Source organism: Microtus oregoni, unplaced genomic scaffold, assembly GCF_018167655.1.
Source record: "Microtus oregoni isolate MIOR12 unplaced genomic scaffold, Mior012 000012F_ref0000307, whole genome shotgun sequence".
NCBI classification, from domain to species: Eukaryota; Metazoa; Chordata; class Mammalia; order Rodentia; family Cricetidae; genus Microtus; species Microtus oregoni.
In genome coordinates this window covers 48,232,772-48,256,194 of record NW_024543071.1, presented here as the reverse complement: position 1 = coordinate 48,256,194, position 23,423 = coordinate 48,232,772, and the positions used below count along the sequence as shown (strand labels likewise).

Here is a 23,423-nt window from a genome sequence, read left to right as displayed (position 1 = left end):
CGACCATCAGGCTTAGCAGCAAACACCTTTACCCACTGAGGCTTCTTGCTGGCCCTGTATTAAAATCTGAGAGCAAACTCAGGCCGGAGGAGCAGCTCAGTGGTAGTGGGTGTCTTAGCATGGTCAAAGCCCTGAGCTCATCTCCAGCACCGAGAGAACGACAATGAAAAGACAAACTGAGGACTCCAAACACAACTTCCACCTCCAAAGGAGGAAGAGATGATCTACTCTGAGCCACTGGAGTGTCCAATGGCTGAGAACTGGATTCAGCTTTCCCAAAATAGCATTCTCTAACAGGAGGTCATGTTATAACAACATGTTATATTAACAAAACAGGCGCTATAATAACAAATCAGCAAAAAGAGAATGGCAAAGTCAAGGCAAAAGAGAACTGTGCAAGTCAACGCATCCTTTATGTTTGTTTGTTTGTTTGTTTTGGTTTTTGGTTTTTTTCCCAAAATAGGGCCTCACTACTAGCTCTTGCTGCCCTAGACTTCGTGTAGACAAGGCTGGCTTTGAACTTACAGAGATCTGCCTGCCTCTGCCTCTCACGTGCTGAGATTAAAGGTGTACAGCACCACGTCCAGCTAATCCAGGTATTTTCTAAACACACTACTGGGCACATCAGGTTATAGTCAAGCAAGGAAAACTCCGTTATAAATGTTACGGACATTATTTACAACATTCTTAGGTTTGGGTTTACAGAAGTCAAGAGTTTGTTAAGATGTTCCCAAACATTTCGTATGACAGTCCCAAGAATGTTAGGGCAGACACAGGGGGAGCTATTACGGACTCCAGGGGGAATCAGGTTCTGGATGGGCAACACTATTACTCTCCACAGTCTAAACGTTCTCACCCATCACTCATCCTTGCAGATTTTTTAAAAACTCGGATCTGGCTTTTTTCTAACAAATTCATTTCATAAAATCAATTCCTAAAATTTGAAAGCAGACTGTCCCTGCGTGTGCTGGCAGCACGCAAGCAGGGGAACTCTCCAGAGAGACTTTACCGCCGTCGTTCCCTATCCCTGGTGAGGTTTGCTCCAAGAACAGTGCAGTAAATTAAGCTGCTTCAATAACATGAGTTAAAGAAAAATACGGATAAGGACTTATGATGCTGTTCTTAAGAAAGGAGATTTAGAGCCGGGCAGTGGTGGCGCATTCCTTTAATCCCAGCACTTGGGAGGCAGAGGCAGGCGGATCTCTGTGAGTTCCAGGCCAGCCTGGTCTACAAGAGCTAGTTTCCAGGACAGGCTCTAAAACCACAGAGAAACCCTCTCTCAAAAAACAAAAACAAACAAACAAAAAACAAAACAAAAAAGAGAGAGAAAACAAAGAAAAAGAAAGGATATTTAGGGCAGAGGGGAAGCCATTTAGACCCAATATCTAACTGCCTGTGTGTGGGCAGGGTATCTGCGACCTTCATGGCCAACAGAGTGACGAGCCAAGCCATGGGAGGCAAGAAGCCAGTTTGGCTCACCGCCACTCAGTAGTCGGTGTTGGTTTAAACTTCAGGAGTCTGACCCAGAGTTGTTTGTTTTAGGTATAGTTTAGCACAGCATAAATTGGTGAAAACTACTCTGGTGATAATTAACTCAATTCCGTGTGCACAACCAAACATACACAATAAATCTCCTTGGGGGAACAACTTAAGCCAAATACAGATCAGATGTGACTCCGTGGAAGCCAAGATACATTCTATAGACTGATGAAAAAACAAATTTACGATAAGGGTCTGGGGAGGACCAGTGCCAGAAAAGTCTTTAGCCATGTGGATAGCACAAAGGTCATTCGGCTAGAAGGCACGTCTGCTCCAGCCTTCTGAGCAGATACGTGTTCTGCGTTCCTTCCCATGAGGAACACCTTGTGCGTTTAACATTCCAGGTTCTTCTAGGGCGCGTCTGTGAGCACAAAGACCTCCGTCTGCCTACGCCTCCGATTTAGGTAAAACTTACATAAAATCCCAGACCTATACATTTTAGTAGGAAACCAACTGAACTTATTTCTTCTTAAAATTAAAAAAGAATATTGATCAGGCATGGTGGCTTGTGCTATAAGCAGGCAGACTGCCCCAAGTCTGAGGCCAGCCTGGGCCACACAGTGAGAAGTAATCAAACCAGACACCATAGCAAGATGCTGACTCAAAGCAACAAATAACAATAAATGAAAGAACTGTGTGTGTGTGTGTGTGTGTGTGTGTGTGGTGCCCATGAGTTACATATGCATGTTCGCAGTGTGTATGGTGCATGTGGAGGCCAGAGGGTAACATTATGTATCTTTGTGTTATGTAATTACCGCTCTCCAACTTACAGATTGAGGCAGGGTTGATCTCTCAACCAGCTGCTTGCCAATTCTGCTAGTTAGCCAGCTTGCTTCAGGAATTTCCTGCCTCTCTGCCTTGCTGATGCTGGGATTACAAACAGGTTGCCCCACCCACTCTGAATTACATGGGTGCTGGGAATTTGTAGTCAGCCACCACACTTGTGTGGCCTCCATTTTACACATCAAGGCATCTCTTCAGCCTCCACATAAATAAATATTACCAAAAAAAAAAAACCCAAAAACACAACAGCAGTGGTTGTGGTGCACACCTTTAATCCCAGCACTTTGGAGGCAGAGGCAGGTAGATCTCTGTGAGTTCAAGGCCAACCTGGTCAATAGAGTGAGTTCCAGTAGAGCCAGGGCTGTTACACTGAGAAACCCTGTCTCAACAAAAAAACAAATAAATATATAAATAATATTAAAAGCTTTACTTGCATCCTCTGAAAAGACTCAGTGTTTTTGAGCAACACAAATTACAAGTGCACATCTAGTCTTCCACAGTGGTCTCTAAATGCCATTTAGAATAGAACCGAATGAGAACAGAATGGGAAGAGCTTGTTCTAGACCTCTAATGGAGAGGTCGTGTCAAAAGGACTCAGGCACAAGGTGAGGCACGGCCACCACCAGATCCAAGTTGAGACCCTCTGAGAACCAGCACCGCTAATATCTTGGAGTGCCAAAACCACATGAAATACACTAAGAGCCAGGCTATGTAATGAATTTAACATTTGTTTTTAACATCTCTGTCTGTGTCTCTCTGTGTCTGTATCTCTTTCTCCGCCCGCCCCTGGTGTGTGTGTGACTGGGTGACAGAGGAGAGAATATGATACCGGATTCCCTGGGGTTGGCATTACAGGTTAGTTATGAGTGGCCTACATGGGTTCTGGGAACCAACCCCCCATACTTTGGAAGAGCAATAGTGTTCTCGACGATTCTGCTATCTAGCCCCTTCATAATAATATTCTAAACTAAAAACTTAATGTGGTACACAACTGCGATCCTAGCACTCAGGAGGCAGAGGCAAGATGGTCAGAAGCACAGGGTCATTCTCAACTACATAGTGAATTTGAGGCTAGCCTGGGACACATAATTGTCTGACTTTAATGGGTGCTATGGTTCAGATGAGTGCCCCTGTGTGCTAGGGTCTTGGTCCCTATGGGTGAAGTTCTTTTTAATTATTTATTTAACTTTATTTTATGTACATTGGTGTGAAGATATCAGATCCCCTGGAACTGGAGTTACAGACAGTTGTTAGCTGTCATGTGGGTGCTAGGTATTGAACCTGGGTCCTCTGGAGGAACAGTCAGTACTCTTAACCACTGGGCCATCTCTCCAGCCCCAGGTGAAGTTCTTTGGGAAGCAGCAGGACCTGGAAGACACGGGGCCTGGTGAGAAGGTCTTGGGATCAGGAATATGCTATCACAGACTACTATAATACCTTACCGGCTTCCTCTTCCTAGCATGAAGTTACTTCCTTGTGTTCCCACTATAATGTACCACCATCACCAGGGTCCAAAAACAATAGCGTCACGCAATTTTGAAATGTAATTTCCAGTCCCATCAGCAATAAAGCCTTCTTCTCTTTATAAGTTAATTGCCTCGGTTTCTTCATTATAATAACGATAGCTAACTGTTACAGAGGACACTGGAAAACCAACTTATTTAGAAAACAAAGGGAAGTCAAGTTCTTATTTTGCCTTCTCCTCTGAGCCTTCTGTGTATCTGCGTTGGAGGGATGTCACTCAGCGAAGGCTGAAGGAAAGGATGTTAGCAGGAAAATGAGAGGAAGAACCCGCTGCAGAGCTGGCAGCTGCCCACTTAAACCAAAGTCTGGAGAAAGGAAGAGTTTGGGGGGGGTCAGGGAAGATGGCTCGGTGGATGGGAGCACTTGCTGTGGAAGCATAAGGACCTGACACTTGTGGAAAAGCTGAGCATGGCCTTACATGCCTGTAATGCCAGCATTTGAAGGGCAGAGACAGGCGGACCCCAGCTCATTGGCTGGCCAGTCTAGGTGAAACTGTGAGCTTTGGCTTCAGTGAGAGACCCTGTCTCCAGGGCTCAGAGTCATGTCCTGCTGCCACTGCCACCACACACACACACACACACACACACACATGCACACACACACACATGCACACACACACATGCACACACACATGCACACACACACACACACTTCACAATTTTTTAAAAATTTAAAACAAGGTACAGTTTTAAGATAGAAAGGCTTAAAGAGAAGCAACAGAGGTAGGGCCACACTGGACCTGCGGGGCACAGCAGAGACTGATATGGAGGACTTAAGGGACTCATGAGACCTGAAGAAGGGATGTCAGGGAATGAGACTTCATTGCCTGCCCTGCCAGCTGTCAGGCATCTGTGCCTGGACTCAGAGGCAGCTGCTAAGTAGCAACTGTCTGAGAGGTGAGTGAGGTCAGCTGTGGAGCTGGCAGCATGAGGAAACAGGGCAGCCGGGCAGGGCATGGCACCTCAGCAGGCTCCCTAAATGACCTGGTCCCAACCGTCCTATTCCTCTCTGTTTGACTGCTGGCTAGAGATGCCCTGCGAGTTTGGAATTTGCCCTAACCACTCCTAGATGGTGATTTATCAGACTCCATTTGCGGTGGCTAATTGCTGCTTGCTGGCTCAGAGGTTACACCAGGGAGATAGATGCCTGGGTCCACAGCAACCCTGGCACCGAGCAGGTGTGGCAGGCAACGTGGTTATTAAAACATTTGCAAAGAATTTGTGTTAGGCAGGGCTGTGAGGTCCCAAGGGCAGCAGAAGGCTTGTTTGTCACTGGTTCCCTGATGGCTCCACAGATCACTACCAGACATTTATTGAAAGAATGGCTTGTTGGATCATTCATTTTCAGTCCTTCTCTTTCATGCCACCAAGAGACAGTAAACGCAAAGAGGATGAGACTGCTTCCCGAATAACCTGGCATATTGTTTAATAGTGAACTTGATTTCCCATTTTGTTTCTCAAGTAAAAAGAACAGACTAAAAGAACGCTAAGAAATATGCCATAGTAAATAAGCTAAACCAGGAACAGAGACATTTCTTACCACATATGACACACTGTGCATAATTGCATGTGTGGTACTTTCGGCCAAATGCCAGTGCGGTCGCTCTGTTTACACGGGCATCGCCACACATGCGTAAGTAAGTTACCGTCACCAGGTAATGGGAATGCAGAATCACTGTCATATGAGCGATCCTTCATTAACCCAAGTGTACCGCGGTGCGTGACACTGTGTGTCCTGTGAACTACACCTCCCTTTTCTCCTCTTGTTTCCTTCCCTCTGCACCCCTCTGCCCCCAGCTTAAGAAACTGAAGATTAGGACATTATAGCCATGCTTTTTCACGCCTTTAGAACTGTGTATAAACACCCTAGCAGGCTTTGAAGGAATACAATTAAAAAGTAACTGGCTCAGGGGTCGGAAGGCACGATTATGGTTTTCTACTCCATCTAACTCTTTTCTTTTGTCCAGCGCTGGGGTTGAACTCAGCGCTAACCAGTGTAGGCATGCCCTCCACCACACATCCCAACTTTTGAAAACGTTTTGTTGCTAATTTGAAACAGGGTCTCCATAAGCTTCCCAGGCTAGCCCTGAATTCACTCTAGATCTTGAACTTTTGATTCTCCTGCCTCAGCCTCACAAGTAGCTGAGGTTACAGGCCTGTGTCATCAGGTCAGGCACGAAATGCGATTTTAAAGTGAGTTGCAGGCTGGAGAAATGGTTCTGTGGTTAAGAAGGCCTACTGCTCTTCCAGGACCCAAGCTCCCCCATTGGGTGGCTCACAACTACCTATAACTCCAGCTCCAGGGGATTCAACACCTCTTCTGGACTCCAAAGGCATCTGCACAGACACACAAACACAAATAGACTGACATACACAGACACACATACACAAATAGACAGACATACACAGACACACATACACAAATAGACAGACATACACAGACACACATACACAAATAGACAGACATACACAGACACACAAACACAAATAGACAGACATACACAGACACACAAACACAAATAGACAGACATACACAGACACACAAACACAAATAGACAGACATACACAGACACACATGCACAAATAGACAGACATACACAGACACACATGCACAAATAGACAGACATACACAGACACACATACACAATTTTTTTTATCTTTAAACAATTTTTGGCTGAGAGGCAGGGAATGTAGCTTAGTCAGCCGAGTGCTTGCTCAGCACACACAAAGTGCTATTGGATTACAAGCACCACACAAACTGACCTTGATGTCGCATACTCAAGGTCATCCTATGTTACATAACAGGCTCAAAGCTAGCATGGGGTACATGAGACCCTAGCTCCAAAAAAAATGAATAAAGAAAATGTTAGTTAAATGACAGAATAAGTCTTAAATTAGTCTCAAGGGCTCCTTCCAGGCTTGACCTGTGAAGAAGTCAGCTGCCGTGTAGGTGATAAATGGTAAAGTGATTGAAGCTGGGTGTGGTGGGTCCCAGGTAGAGGCAGGAGGAGGAGGAGTGCAAGGTCAGCCTTCTGTACAGCGAGTTCAAGGTCATCCTGGGGTACGTGAGGCACTAACTCAAAAGAAATACAACAACAACAAAAGTAATTTCATTAGAAATTTTGTTCCAAGTAACAGAAAGCATGACTACCGCTGAATGTGGGGGTGGGGTGAACAGTTCTAATTCTACTATATAGCAGCGGTAGAAGGGAGGAATCTGCTCACTAGAGGAAAATCTAGACGTGGAATCTGGAAAGAGAGGTAAATTCTGGGAAGTGGATGAGGATCTAGAGAAGTCAGCAATCCCAGAATAAAAAAAAAAAAAAACAAAAACAGAATTTGCCCCTCACCTGCACAACCATGTACCCACACACAACACCTGCACATACACATACACAACACCTGCACAACCACGTACCCACACACAACACCTGCACAACCACGTACCCCCACACCACACCTGCACAACCACGTACCCACACACAACATCTACATAATCACATACCCACACACAACACCTGCACAATCACGTACCCACACACAATACCTGCACTACCACATACACATACACAACACCTGCACAACCACATACCCCCACACCACACCTGCACAACCACGTACCCACACACAACATCTGCATAACCACATACCCACATACAACACCTGCACATACACATACACAACACCTGCACAACCACGTACCCACACACACAACACCTGCACAACCACGTACCCACACAACACTGTACAGCCATGTACCCACACACAACACCTGCACAACCATGTACCCACACAACACTGTACAGCCATGTACCCACACACAACACCTGCACAACCACGTATCCACACACAACACCTGCACAACCATGCACCCACACACAACACCTGCACAACCACATACACATACACAACACCTGCACAACCACATGCCCACACACAACACCTGCACAACCACGTACCCACACACAACACCTGCACAACCATGTATCCCACACAACACCTGCACAACCATGTACCCACACACAATACCTATACTACCATGTACCCCACACAACACCTGCACAACCATGTAACCACACACAGCACCTGCACAAACATGTAACCACACACACCACCTGCACAACCATGTACCCCACACAACACCTGCACAACCATGTACCCCACACAACACTGGAAAATCAGGTGGACAAGAGAACGAGTTGGGAGGGATTAGAGCTACTTAGTTCCAATTAATTAAAATTCCAGGGAATTGAAAAAAGGTGGGGATGTCAGAGGGGGTTAGAATGTCATTCATACCTCTAAAGCTAGAGAGATGGAACAGGAGAGACATAAAAGATGCTGGTTCCTAAGTGAGCTTCTCCTCGATATCAATGAAGGTACAAGCCTCAAACTGCAGAGGAAGCAGGGGATGGAGTCTGGGGCCCTGCCTAGAAGCTGGTACTGATGGATTTCACAACAGATCACCCCAAATTCTCCTATGTGTGATGTACTTCTGTTTCATGGATACCAGATACTGACAAAGTTGTACAGTCCTCAGCTCCCACACAGGAATGATAAGCCATGAGCTCCTCGAAGAGACCTATAGCTCCCTGATATGGTATTGCTCGGCTATGACTGACAAGAGGCCCTAGCCTCTGGGGGAACAGTCAAGTCTGCAGAGTGCACTGTGTAGGCAGAGGCTGTTTGTTCATTTCCCAGCCGTCCAATCTGAAATAATCACACTGAAACTATATTAATTACAACACTGCTTAGCCAATAGCTTGGGCTTCTTATGAACTAACTCTTACATCTTAAATTAACCCATTTCTATTATTCTGTGTATTACCACGAAGCTCATGGTTTACCAGGAAGGTTCCAAGACATCTGTCTCCTTGGGCAGCTACATGGCATCTCTCTAACTCTGCCTACTTTCCTCCTCTATCTGCTTGAAATTCCTGTCTTACTCTATTCTGCCCTGCCATAGGCCAAAGCAGCTTTATTCATTAACTAATAAAAGCAACACATATACAGAAGGATTTCCCACACAAGCCCGGGAGGGCTGAAGAGTCAGTCTTGGTCCCTAAAAACAGTCCCCTCAGGCCTCTGATGAGCTGCTCAGGGACATCCTACAAGATGTCCTTTACACACATGTCTTGGCATGTGTGAGCCCAAACACATACACACACACACACACACACACACACACACACACACACACATATATATGCATAAGAAATATCCTGCCGCTGGGTGGTGGTGGTGCTAGCACTTGGGAGGCAGATGCTCTGTGAGTTTGAAGCCAGTTTGGTCTACAAAGCAAGTTTCAGGACAGTTAGGATTACACAGTGAAACCCTTACTCAAAAACAACAGAAAAAAAGGAAGGAAGGGAGGGAGGGAGGAAGGGAGGGAGGGAGGGAGGGAGGGAGGAAGGGACGAAAGGAAGACCCTGCAAAACAAGACCACCACACATACAACAAGGAACACACATACAAAATACATAAGTATTGAAAAGGACCATAAAAGTGACCTACAGTGCCAGGTGGTGGTGGCACACACCTTTAATCCCAGCACTCAGGAGGCAGAGGTAGGCCTCTGTGAGTTGGAAGTCATCCTGGACTACAGAACGAGTTCCAGGACAGGCTCTAAAAGCTACACAGAGAAAGCCTGTCTCAAAAAAAAAAAAAAGTGGCCTACAGTTAGTCTGCAACACTCACTAAGGTAGGAGAACCAGGAGTTCGAGGCCAACCTAGACTACAAATTGAAGTCCTAGGTACTGGGAAGGGGTGTGTAAATGGGTAGTGAATCACAAAACTCCACCAACAAGCAAACTTCAGTTAGAAATCAAATCACGAATTAATTTGGAAAAGAACCTCTTACAGCAAACCCAACGGCTTTGCTGCTGGCAGGGTCACAGCGAGCTCGGAAGTGGCTGCTTCTGACTCCAGGTCCCGAAGCTGGTCCAGAGGGCCCTGCCTCACCACTGCCTGGGGATCAGGCTGCAGGAACTGTGGTGCACCTATGGTACAAACACAGAAGGTCTTCTGTGCTAGCCGATACCTTCGAGAAAACCAAACTGGTCCCTTTGTCATCATCCCATAAACACAGCAATCAGTATTATAAGTAAACTAGGCAGGATTTAAAGTCTGTGAGAGAGGCCTGCGGTGGTGGTCCACATCTTTGTAATCCCAGAACTCAGAGACTGAAGCATAAGGATTACTCTAAATTTGAAACTAGCCTGAGAAACATAATAAATTCCAGGCCAAGCTGAACTAAAGTGAGACACTGTTTTTAAAAGAGAGGGTACACAGCACAATTGATTCATAACACAACCTAAGGCTCAGGGAACATTGAAGAGGGGACAGAAAGACTACACTTGCCAGAGGCCCAGAAAGTCTGCTCCATTGTGTCTTCCAGCTATGACAGGGAGGCTACATCCATGAAATCTCAACAATATGGCTGCCTAAACAAAACCTGAACAGTGATGCCAGTTGCTATGCCAAGATAGATGGGGGAACCTCAAGGGGTTCCACCCCCATATGAAGAGTGACAGGGGCAATTAAGAGAGAACAGAGAATACTGAGAGCAGAAGAATTCATGTTCCTTTAGGGATAAGCCCCTAATTGGTTATCCAATACCAACTGGTCAGTCCTAAAATCATATATATATGCAAGCAACACCAAAGGGACTCAGAAGGTTATGTTTATATATTTATTTGCATATATATACATATGTAACAATGATTATTATTGAATAATAATTGGAGAAAAAGAGCCATCAAGTTGAGAGGTGTTGGGGCCACAGCGGTCCTTGTACTTACAGAGAAGCACTGAGAGAACCAGGAATGTTAATCACGCAGGGGTATCTCCTCAGTGGAGGAGATAAAATCAAAAGCCTGTCCCATCCAGAAAGCTGAGAGTGGAGGCTGTTAACGACCTAGTAACTTTTGGCTATCTGTAGGGATAGACATCCTATCCCTAATTCCCCAGAATGATTACCCCAGACTCTTCCCTCCCTAAACCGTTCCCCATCCCGAGGGGAGATGTCACAAGTACTTTACGACCTGCTGCCCTCTACACTATTGGTCAGAGATCACACTAGATCCTAGGCCTTTTAGCTATAAAAGCCACCCTTATGGTCACATGTACTTTGTAAAAGAGTCTCTACGTAGTCATACCTTAAGCTTTATTGTACATCTGGAACTGGACTGATTGTTGCCTGGAAACCTTTTCCCAAGTTGTACTGCGTTTTAAATATGCTGACAGTGAACCGCCTGGTACTAGACTCCCCACAGTCTGATCCAGGATGACGAAGTCAATCTCCACAGGGCTCTCATTCTCATCCCTTCAATGGTTCACCTCCCTGTGTGACCCCTGTAGCGATCCCCTCACAGAGGGATGGGGGAGAGGATAAATGATGTCATTATAGTTTAATCAAACATTCTAAAAAGAGGTGGGATGAAGAGATGACCCAATGGAGAAATTGAATTGTCTGCCAAGCAAGTATGAGGACACGAGCTGCATCCCAGCACCCGTGTAAAACTCCAGGTGTAGAGAGCACATCTATAGTCCCAATGCTGCAAGGGCAGAGAGCAGATCCCTGACGCTCACTCAGCAGTCTAACCAAACTGGTGAACGCTAGGTTCAGTGAGACCTCGGGTTGTTTTTTTTTTAATTTTTTATTTATTTATTTTTTTTTTCGAGACAAAGTTTCTCTGTAGCTTTGGAGCCTGTCCTGGAACTAGCTCTTGTAAACCAGGTTGGCCTCGAACTCACAAAGATCTGCCTTTCTCTGTCTCCCAAGTCCTGGAATTAAAGATGTGCACCACCACCGCCACCGGCGAGACCCTGTCTTAAAATATAAGGTGGAGCATGAGAGAGGAAGGTTGACCTTCCACATACATGCATACAAATGCACTCATGCATCTACATACATGTGCACACAGACACAGACACACACATACAGAGACTATATGGGAAGATGCAACTAGATCATGTCCAGACAACGTGTTAGAACTGACGCTGGTGGTGGTGCTCAGTTGGTAGAGAGCTTGCCTTACATCCACAACATCTAGGGCTCTAACTCTAGCACTGCATAAAACCACTTGTGGTGGCACATGCAGTCAAAAGGTAGACACAGAGGGACAGAAGTTCAGATTGTCCTTGGCTACATAGAAGGCCAGCCTGGGACACTTGAGACCCTGTCAAGAAGGAAAAAAGAAGAATTGAGTATCCATGGTTTGGGGATTATCCTGGGTCCTACCTAGAAGTCACACCTTCAGCTCAGATTCTAATTCCTATGGATACCAAGAGACAGTGACATTTCAGAAGTCTCTGACAACTAGAATCTGGGGACTCTTCCTCCACACCTTTGCACAAGGCCATGAGTTTCAGGATGTTGCCACCGCGGGCTGCATCAACATGCCCATCTAGAACATTTCCCCACAGTGAGGACCCAAGTTCCAGGCAGGGCCCCGTCTCCTGCCAGCTATGCAACCTTAGGCCAGGCAGTCAGTGACTTCACCTCTGACCTCAGCTTCCTCCTCTGAGGACAGCACCAGGGCTGCCCAGCCTTCTCAGCAGGGATGTTGTCAGTTTCAGCCATAAGGGATCAACAGCTTTGTGTAAGCTCTCTGGCACAGTGCCCAGCACCACCCTCATGGGTGACAAGGACCTCAAGAACGTTCTGGTCCATCACGAGGAAGCATGTGGCATTTCCTCCTTGTGAACTTGCTACAGAAATCCTTCTCTGCTGCCCTGGCCTCTGTGACACCCACAAGTTCCTCTAGTTGAGGAAATGTTCAGCATCCACAGGGCAGCAAAGGATTTACTTGGCCCTCACAGCAGTGGAGCCCGTGACCATGTGTCATCTCACTGTCCCCATAGTCCAGCTGGTCCTGGGCCCCCTGCCTTACATCCTGGGGTCTGTGCCAGGACATAGTCCTCAGCCCCAGAAAGACTGCCTATTCTCTGTACCTCCCATGTGGGAAGATAAAGAGCTGGTCTGAATTTCGTGAAGAGGGAAAACCAAATTTCTGAAGCAAAGGGTGTGGTGACTGAGCTCCTCAATAATGGCAAAGTAAACAGCGAGCTAAGGCCAAGGTCAAGCCAACCTGTATTTCTCCATAACCCAAGGCTGCTATTTTGCTGGATACTGAGGTGAGGGGCAGGAAAGGCACTGCCATGATGAACAGGGCAGGCCTCCTTCCAATGACGAGGACTGGCAAACGCAGGCCACTCCAGCAAGGCACAGTACTGGAGACACTAGAGCCCAGAAAGCCTAGAAATTCTCCCCTTGGCAATGAGGGAAGTCACGGGGGATATCTGAGCTGGAGGCTGTTGAAAGCTAGGTTGTTTTTCTGAAATAAAAACCAGAGGCAGGAAGTCTAGGCTGAGCAAATGAGGTGGGAGGGGATTTTTTGAAGGGAGTAGGCTCAAGAGGTGAGCAGCAGAAAAGATGGGATCTGCTTGCCCCAGTCCATAGAGAAGACGGGGTTCCAACCTTATCTCTGGGGCAGGGGTGAGCCCTGCAGGGCCTTTAATCCCAGAAAGGGAATGTTCGCCTTTGCTTTTGCAAGACTGGGAGAAGCAGAACAGAAGGATCCGGAGACCCTGGTAGTGTCCCCATGATGACTGAGACCCTTAGGTACATCTGGTGAAGCCACTCAGATTTCTGTCTACTGTCCAGCTGCTGGTCCACATAGACATGCTAGCTCTTTTAGAATGGCACTGAAGGGACCTTCATCAGAGAGGAAAATTGCCTAGCTTTTCACCTGTGAAGCCTTCTTTTGACTTCCCAGTTAGTCAGTCCTAGGTTTGTCCTTTGTATCCACCCGTAGCCCAGGCTGCCAACTAGACTTCCACTGGGCTGTGTCCATTCCTCTTGTCTTGCTGACCATGGCAAGTGAATCTAGAATTCTCACCCCTAGGCTCCGCAGACAGACTACTTACTCAGGTCTCCTCCATCAGCTCCTCAACCTTGACCCGGTGCAGAATGTTTACACCATGCAAAGCTGTGTCATTGTAATTGGTTTAATAAAAAAAGTTAAACAGCCAACAACTAGGCAGAAGAGAATAGGCAGGACTTCCGGAGAGAGAGGAATTCTGGGAAGAAGAGAGGCAGAGAGACACCAGTGACACACAGAGCAAGTAGGAGATATAGACATGGAGAGAGGTAAAAAGCCTCGTGGCAGAATGTAAATAAAAACAGGTTAAGTTTTTATGTTATAAGAACTGGTTGGGAATAAGCCTAAGCTTATTAATTTATAATTAATAATTTCATAATTAATAATAAGTCTCCTCATCATTACTTGGGGGCTGGCAGCTGACAATAGGTTTGCATAGCCTCCCCTGAACAGGTGAGCGCCTGGTGACAGACCAAGGTATCCAGAACCCCCATTTCCTCAGGAAGTCTCCCCAGGCCCAGGAGGCTGAGGCCTTTACCATGGCTTAGAAGTCATCTTTCTTCTCTTGTCACTACTGAAGCTGCTGGCTGTCACTTCTGCTGATGTGGGCCTCCTGACTTGGCCAGCAGGGGCCCAGATGAGCCTAGACTAGGTAAAGCCAGACATTCCATAGGGTAGGATAACCAGAGGAAAGTTAGCAGGCTGCAGTTGGCAGGAAGGAGAAGGGCCTCTAAGCAGGGGACAAAGTCTGGAGGGAAGGTGAGCAAGCAAACAGCATACTGCTGGGTAATTGCTGATAGCCTGTACCATGAACTGTGGTGTAGAGGGAACTGTGAGCAAAGGCATGCTTAAAGAAGCTGCATTTGTTAAGGCAGGCTCACTGCCTAGAACTCCAGTGATTCTGAAAGGATCGGAATGCCGCAAGTCCAGAGCCTCACTGCAAATTATCTTGAGCTATCGTTAGCTCTCTTAAATGGCCACTGATCTTACACCTTTGTAGGTGGCCTACCGACCTTGTCACTGTTAGATAAATCCTTGGAACATATAAACAGACCCTGGAGCTTCTTCATCTCAAAAATCGACGAATATCTTCAGGTAGCATCTGAGGCCTTTCTCGTTTTTCACTGTAACTCGCCTATCTCCTGTACCCATGAATACACTGCAAACGTCTGATATGACTTTCATTTGTTCTGTTATTATGGAAACTTCACAAAATTGCTGCCACGCTAGAATGTTATATTTGGGGTAACCTAAGCCTGCATTACCAGTTACCACTCTCGTTCGGCTTCATGAGGAAAGATGTGTGGAGAGGTGTATGGGGGAAATGGGGCCTCAGATTCTCTACCTCAGTACAGCAACAGAGCTCAGAGAGGCCAAAAGGGATGTGGCAGATATCCAAGGGGACACTGAGAAGGACAGAGTAGAGCCCTGGCCCCCAAGGGCCCTCAGGCCAAAGCAGGAACCAGACATTCCATAGGGTAGGATTGTTGTTCTTAATTCCCGTTTGTCCTATGGGGTATAGACGATTACGCAGGGAAAAGACACAGACACGCGGCGGTACCACGTGGTAGGTACACTTTTTAATGGGAAGGGAAAACACACTAGGAAAAGTGAAAGGAAGGGACAAAGGGAAGGGTTAAAGAAGGGGAGGGAAGGGGCGAACTCGTGGCTTGTCCTTGCTTTTAAGGGAGGATGCAAAGGCTTCTGGGAAATGTGTCCCGCGCTTGCCGTCCAGAGGGATGTTGGGAGTTGTAGTGTTGCAAGGGAACAACATTTCACCCTTTTGGTTTGATTAAAAAAAATTGGGGGACCTTAAAGGGTAGGGAATGGGGGCGTAGTCCAGTCTCTCATGGCTGCTTCCTGCTGACTTTGGGCGTTGAGGGGTCCAGGGAATGTCCGATTATCTTGGCAATGTTCCACTGGCGTTTGCGGTCGCTGGTGCAGTTGGTCACTGATGTCCATGTCCAGGGTTGCTGGCTGGTGTAGTCGGTCGCTGATGTTTGAAGTCCTGGCTGTCGTCTGAGGCGGCTGATTGAAGAAATCTGTGTGGCTTTTCCTGAGTAGCTGGGTCATCATTAAGATGCTGGAAGGCAAAAGTTGCATTAGTAAAAGAAAAAATTAAAAGGGGGGGGATTTTTGGAGAGCTGGGGTGAAGGGGGGGGAGGGAAATTAAAAGAGGGGGGGATTTTTGGAGAGCTGGGGTGAAGAGGGGGGGGGAGAGGGTCTTAGGATGTTACCAGAGGAAAGTTAGCAGGCTGCAGTTGGCAGGAAGGAGAAGGGCCTCTAGCAGGGGACAAAGTCTGGAGGGAAGGTGAGCAAGCAAACAGAGGGAAGGTGAGCAAGCAGTCAGTCAGGGGAGGCAGGGCTTCCATTCACAACTGTCCCCTAACATTCCAGGTTGTGAATCTCAACCTTTAGCATTACAGAAGAGAGGGATTCTGGGTGTCTGTCTAGACTTTTAAGTCTACATGACCTCATGAATTTTTAAGAACTGATTTAAGGACATGCTCTCCGAGTGACAGTTGCTTCATCTAGAATGTACCAGACAATCTGGCTGAGCGGTGCTTTTGCAAATGTCAGAATTTCCTGCACAGCTCTCAGGGAATCGCATACTTGTGCAACACTGGCTGTCTAGCCTCGAGAGCCTTTAAGTCCATTTCCACCCAGTCTTAACTGGCTTGCAGTCCTGTGCTGTTCTTTCCGTAACTGGCTTCCAGGAACTATTTTGGGCTCTGGTTTCCCACTTAACATTATTCCATATGCACACTCTGACAGCACGTTCATCATACACCTAATGAGCACAGGATGTTTAATGATCGCCCAGGTGTTCCATCACATACTCTGCTCCGCACTTCATTTAGCGGTCACAGGATGTTTAATGATCGCCCTGGACTTCCACCACAACAGTTTTAGTTGGTGATTATTCCCCTGAGCAAGCCTCACCTTCTTTGGGTCTCACTCTCTGCCCAACAAAGGAAAGCGATCTGTAAGCTCTAGTGTCCCTTGGACCCTAATGTACCAAATGTCTAAGGCTTCTTGGAGGTGGCACCCTCAGCAGCGGTAACTGCAGAGGGGCAATTACTAGAAGGAAAAGAGTTCCACTATCTGCTGAGAAGTCCCTACAAGAGACAGAAAGGCATTTCTGGCACAAAAAAAATACCCATCCAAGCCTGGCTGGGTGATCAAGGCTTCTTTAGTCTCAGCCCAGCTTCTGTGTGCCACGGGGAAGGGGGAGCTCTCACATGTTGCCTCCTGCTCCTCTCCCTCTCCCCCTGCCCTCTCTCCCAGAGCAAACCAAAGCCTCCCAGTCTGCCCTGCCCCTCCATGACAAAGCACTTTTGGAGCCCAACCCCTCTGGAAGAGCAGAGTGCTGAGTCACGGTGAACAAAAGCCTTCCACCACAAGGCTTCTCCACCCCCACCTTCTGTCAGCAACAAGCTAGTATTCTACAGAACAGAGGGGCCTTCCTCTCTCTCCAGGCCTGCATTTGCTGTGTGGCTCCTGGCTCTGGGAGGCCACTGTTCAACTTGTTCTGGGCAGCTAGCCAAACTCCCTCCTCAAAGTCACGAGGAGTAGAGGCAACATGGGGGGTGGGGAGGCAGAGGCCTGATCAACAAACCTCTTAAGACTCGGCCACATCTTCAGAGTCTGGAGGCTAGGAGATGACAGTTCTGGCACCCAATGCTCCCAAAAGGTGGGAAGCAGACCCAAGCAAGATGCTCACACACTTCCCATTTCCTTTCGAGACCTCCTCCCTTAGTGACCCTCTACATTACACTGTATCCCTGGTTTGCTCTGCCGTTTTCTGTAACTAGGGATGTATTTAACAAGCAAGGAGCTAACACTGATTCACAAAACTTAATGTAATAGCCCAAACTTCCTTTCCTTGAGGCTAACTTTAACTTTATGCTGTTCTGTTCACCTGGGAGTCTTAGAGACTCAGCACAGCCAGTTCAAAACCAAGCTGACCTTTCCCAACAGCCTTTCCCCAAACTGGTGCTTCTTCTCTGTTTCCCTGGCACCATGCAGGGCTGCAGCAATCCAGCTGCCCAGGCCTGAAAACTGGGGGACCTGGTACCCACACCCCACCTCCCAATCCACAAAATATCCACAACCATTCAACTCATCTTATCTTCTTATCTGTCCATCTTATCTTCTCCATAGTCTCTCTTCTGCTTTCTGTCTCCTGCGCTCATTAAAAACCATGGCAGCTGTCTCCCAACTGGTACCCAGCCCTCTGGCTTGACTGGAATCCAAACTCTACACAAAATGCATCCATTTGTTCAAGCTCCAAGTCACAAGCACCTTGCAAAGGACTGAGTGTGCTGGAAATACCTTCAATCTACAGTAGTAGGGAAGTCAACCAAACGGTTTCGTGTAAGAGGAGTGGTTACAGATATCGCACAGACTGGTGCCGTGATCCAAGGGAGTCTGCATCGCTTGAGCCTAGGCTTTCGAGATTAGCCTAGACAATACAGTGAGACCATCTTTAAATGAAAAAAAGGAACTGGACTGCAGCAGGAGCACTTCAGTGGTAGAGGGCCTGGGTAGTCTGCCCCAGGTCTGGGTTCCATCCCCAAGGCGGAAAACAGCATGTATTATACATACATATTCTGGCTCTTGATCTTCATCCTTTCTATGGACAACATATACCACCAGCCTAACACACCATTTCTATGTTAACTTTGTTTAAAATATCTTTAGCTAAACGCTTTTCATTTTTAGGCAGTCAAACCTGCCAACTTTTTGACAGACTCAAAAGAACATTCCCTACTCCAAATTTGGATAATCTCCTTAACAGTTTTCTTAAAACTTTATAGATTTCAGCTTTAAGGGTTGCATTTTTAATTCATCTGGAAGGTATTTTTAAACACAGAATGATTCATTTTTTTCCACATGATAATTGTGTCGACATTATTGGCTAAGCCCCTTCTTCCCTAATTTGAAAGGCATGGCTTTAACTTATATCAAGTTCCTATACGTATATGGGTAGAAATATCTTGATGTTGATCTCATCTTCCTGTGCCAGTACCATACTTTTTATATAATATATACAAATGTGTGTGTGTATGTGTATAAAACAGCAATCTCAAGCAGTCTTCCCTTATAGCTTTGTTTTCCTCCAATGTTTACCAGCTAGTCCAATGACTCCATTTGAACCTCAGAATCATACCCTACCAAGGAAACACTGCGATTTTACATTCCAGACTGTTGAATTACAGGGTTAGAGCTGACATCGTAATATGGAGGTTGACTCTTCAGGACTCCTTATCACGGTAACTGTTTTTTGGTGGTTTTTTTTTTTTTTTTTTGCCTCATGTTACTGTTAATCTTATTACTTGGTACTTGGAATATATGCTGCTGATCTAAGTGAAAATATTTGATATCACTCCCCCACTCATTTTTTTTCTATCACATTTCCTGATGGTGGCTAAAAGCAAATGGGTATGGTATCACCATATTGCCTGCAGGGGAAAGTTTAATGACTTTTTATGGCACACCAATCTAACTGTATTCTTTCCAGCACTTCCCAAGATGTACTTTGTTTCCCAGGCCAACAAACACTTTCCTTCAGGTTTCTGGAACAGGAAGCATTTCCACATCTGTGCACATGCAAGTCCCTCTACTTGGAATTCCTTTTCCCACCTCACTCCTCCACTTTCCAACGGGAGTTTGTTCATCAAATTTATCTCAGTATCATTCATTCTCTTAGGGTCGTCTTCCTGAAGTTTGATGCTAGGGTATTTATCCAGCAGCATACTGCCGCGAGGACACACGTTTTTAAAAGAATAAATGCCAGCTGGGCTGTGGGAGTGGACACACCTTTAATCCCAGCAGGAGGCAGAGGCAGGCAGATCTCTGTGAGTTCAAGGTCCACCTGGTCTACAGAGCAAGTTCCAGGACAGGCTCCATAGTTAGAGAAACCCTGTCTTGAAATAAATAAATAAATAAATAAATAAATAAATAAATATCGTTAGTAATGTAGGGTTGTAATCCCAGCTCTCTGGAAACTGTGGCAGGAGAACCAGGAACCAGCCTGGGTTACATAGTGAGTTCCAGACCAGTCTGGGTTGTACAGTAACCTTGTCAACATTGTCTCAAAACAATAACAACAAAATGTTTGGAAAGTTCAGCTCCTAGCTCTGACTATCTGGAGAAGCGTAGGCTAGGACTTCCACCTATGAGTAGCAGAGAGTAGCAGACATAGATGGCAGGGCCTAGCTAGTGGCTAACCTCTAGGTCAGCTACCTAAGAATTCACAACCATTTTGAAGCTGGGCCACAGCTACCAGACACACACAGTTGCCTTGTCCCTCCAAGGTTTCCTGCACCTGTCACCTGCCATTCAGCCCCACCAGCTTTTCTCCAAGGACAAAGTAACCCAAAGTTACTGAGAGAGATGAAGGAGACCATTTTGAAACAGATACACGTAGGTGGATTCTCCTTTCTTTCCTAATCCAGAGGCATCTCTTAATTTTCTGCATCACCGGGGACTTTCTCAGAAACCTAGATGGTTCGGCCCCAGGATTTCCCCCTACAGAAGGCGGTCCCTACTCTCCAGAGTAAACGCCCCCTCAACCTTTGTTTTTTTTTAACTGCCCGGAGCCATCTTTGCTAACAGCAAAAGTCCCGGGCTGCCTGAGTCAGAATGACGGGGCAGACCCGAACCCCCTCCTCCCCAATAGGCCCTCTACTCCTCCTTAACGCTTCTCTCCATAGACTGAAAGAGAAAAAGCCGCTCTTTCCCAGTCCAAGTTACAACTCGTTTGCCACGTACAGCACCACGCTTCCATTTTCCTATTTGTAAGACGTATGTCACGATTTAACAACACGTACTGAGCTTAGGGATGTCCTGTGGGACTTGAAAATCTCCCTCCTCTGCACCCTCTGTCCCCAAGGATCCCAAGGACCCAGATGCCACTGCCATAGGGCTGGAGCCAACTACCGCCCGCCTCGGGGCACAAGAACAGGCCGCTCGTTGCCAGGCACTGCTCTGGCAGAGGAACAGCGCCCATGGCACAGCCTCCCACACAGGATCCCCGCCCGCGCCCTGCGGGTCTGGGCAGCACGCCCACAGGAAGGGGCGGGTCTCGGCGGCCCGCGGTGCTGATTGGCCAGAGCGCGGCCTGACGCGGACTCCCGCTATAAGAGCTGCCCGCTGGCCACCAGCGCCAGACGTTCTCGCCGGAGTCGCCGCGGTTTCCTGCTTCAACAGTGCTTGAACGGAACCCGGCGCTCGACCCCTCCGACCCCAGCCGGCTGCTCCAAGCCAGAACCCTCTGCAAACTCGTCGCTCCGCCGCTCCAGCGTCGCCAGCCGCCGCCGCCATGACCACCGCGTCTCCCTCGCAAGTGCGCCAGAACTACCACCAGGACTCGGAGGCTGCCATCAACCGCCAGATCAACCTGGAACTGTATGCCTCCTACGTCTACCTGTCTATGGTGAGCGGGCCTGGCCTTTAGCGGGGCGGGAGTCGGCTGCGGCCTCCCCGGAGCCGCTTTGAGGAGCGGGGGAGCAGGCGGGGCGCGGGCTGGGGCGTGGCCAGCTGCAGGCCTCTCGGCGCCCTTCTGGAAAATAGAGTTTGCTGGGGCTCTCCCTGGGCAGCTCTGGGCGGGACGGGTCTGAGCTATTAGCCCCAGCGACTCTTTCAGAGACCAGGCGCGTCGTTATACACACGCCCCCGTTCTTTGAGGTCTTAAGGCTGCTGGACTGTCAGCCCGTCCAATCAAGCTTGCAGTTAGGTGCTTTTTTTTCTTCGCTCTCCTCTCCGGTCACGTGGCCTGTAGGCTTCTTTGCCTCGGTAGGCATCCAGCTCCAGTTCCTCTGAGTATGGCGGGTCTGCTTGGTCATGGTGTCGAATGGCAGCATTGGGGCTTGGTGCAAAGAGGCTTATCTCTTGTGAGCGTACCTTGACCCCTTAAGCAGCCGTCTCTGCCTCTCCGCTCTGCTTATCACAGAGCCTCACTTGTATTGAAACATTATCTCTAAGAATCGCCCCTTTTGCAGTCATCAGTGTCACCCGACTTTGTCCCTTAAGACATCCAGCGTACTGTATCGGGTTTTTCCTCTGAGAGTTGAGACTTATTAACAGAAGCGGTGGGTAGTTGTTGGATAAAGCCCACCATCAGTTGCTGGGCAAGGAAGTTTGCCATGCACTAATATGTTCCTGAAAAACAGGTTTGGGGCAGTGTAATGAGTTGAGCATCACCCTTTGATTGCCTTGTGATTGTGCGAATTATCCAAAAATAAGTGTTTTCCAAATAGATTTGAAACAGGCCTAGGCTTTTGTGGCTGTCATTCTTTGGAATGTCCAAACACACCGAGTGCCTGAAACTGAATCAAATCTCCTGATATGTTTGTGCTAAAGTACAATCCCCTCAGATGTCATCAGGCATGGTATGTTAATGTTTACAAATCAGTCAGCTGGAAAGCTTGTAAGCCTGTGTTAGCTGTTTTTTACATGAGGTGAAGGAGAAGAAAAATGGCCTCCCAGTGTAGGCTGGATACTCTAGCACCCTCCCCCTCGGACAAGTAGACGTGGCCCTGGCTTAAAACTTTTTTCTCTGCACTAATACCGAGCCATAGGACACTTGCAGAAGCCAAGTTCCAAAGTCCTCCCCTCCTTACTGAGTGGAGCAGCAAATAACGTAACACCTACAGCAATGCCAGCTGCCTTGCTGTGGGAACCTGGAACATGTACCCTTTGCTTTGTCAGTCTTGCTACTTCGACCGGGATGATGTGGCTCTGAGGAACTTTGCCAAATACTTTCTCCATCAATCTCATGAGGAGAGGGAACACGCTGAGAAACTGATGAAGCTGCAGAACGAACGAGGTGGCCGAATCTTCCTGCAGGATATCAAGGTGAGTAGATCTAGGGGTGTCTTACAGATGAGCAGAAAGTGGGCTTTTTGCCCTTGGACTTTTTTAGGCCTATACCAACACCAAGGTTGGCAGACAGCAGTGAGCAAAGTCCGGGGGAAACTGTTGTCAGAGGGAACTTAAGGCAAAGCATGGTGGTGAGGCGTTTACCGACAGGTGGATTGGTAGAGTCGCGGATGAACTGACCTAATGCTCTTTGCAGAAACCAGACCGTGATGACTGGGAGAACGGGCTGAATGCAATGGAGTGTGCACTGCACCTGGAAAAGAGTGTGAATCAGTCACTACTGGAACTGCACAAACTGGCTGCTGACAAAAATGACCCCCACGTGAGTATTGAAAACATGGGGGATGAATGGAGGCAGTCATTTGCCACAGGGCTTGGGAGAGCTGACCAATGACTTTCTCCCGTGTTTTCTTCCCTAGTTGTGTGACTTCATTGAGACACATTACCTGAGTGAGCAGGTGAAATCCATCAAGGAACTGGGTAACCACGTGACCAACTTGCGCAAGATGGGAGCCCCCGAAGCTGGCATGGCAGAATATCTGTTTGACAAGCACACCCTGGGCCATAGTAACGACAGCTAAGCTGACTTCCCCAGAGCCACAGTGGCTTCACTGGTCACTGAGGCAGTGCGTGCATGTCGGTCTGCCTTTATCTTTTCTATGAGTCGCACCGAAACATCCGCTTAAGTTCTTTCATTTGTACCATTTCTTTAAATAAAGAATTTTGGTACCCAGCTGTTGTCTTGAGTCTGAATGTGTGTCAGTGTGCAGTTGTGTCCCTGTGACTCTGATGACGACACCGAACACCTAAA

General features: G+C 47.4%; 1 protein-coding gene across 1 annotated transcript; it reads left to right on the top strand.

The window, feature by feature from the left end:
• The first annotated feature begins 20,890 nt into the window (after positions 1-20,890).
• Positions 20,891-23,345, top strand: Fth1 (ferritin heavy chain 1). The gene is made up of 4 exons (XM_041661553.1): positions 20,891-21,167; positions 22,442-22,588; positions 22,809-22,934; positions 23,032-23,345. Exons 1-4 carry the CDS (start codon positions 21,054-21,056, stop codon positions 23,191-23,193), a joined length of 549 nt encoding a protein of 182 aa, XP_041517487.1. The 5' UTR covers positions 20,891-21,053; the 3' UTR covers positions 23,194-23,345.
• The last annotated feature ends 78 nt before the right edge of the window (positions 23,346-23,423 follow it).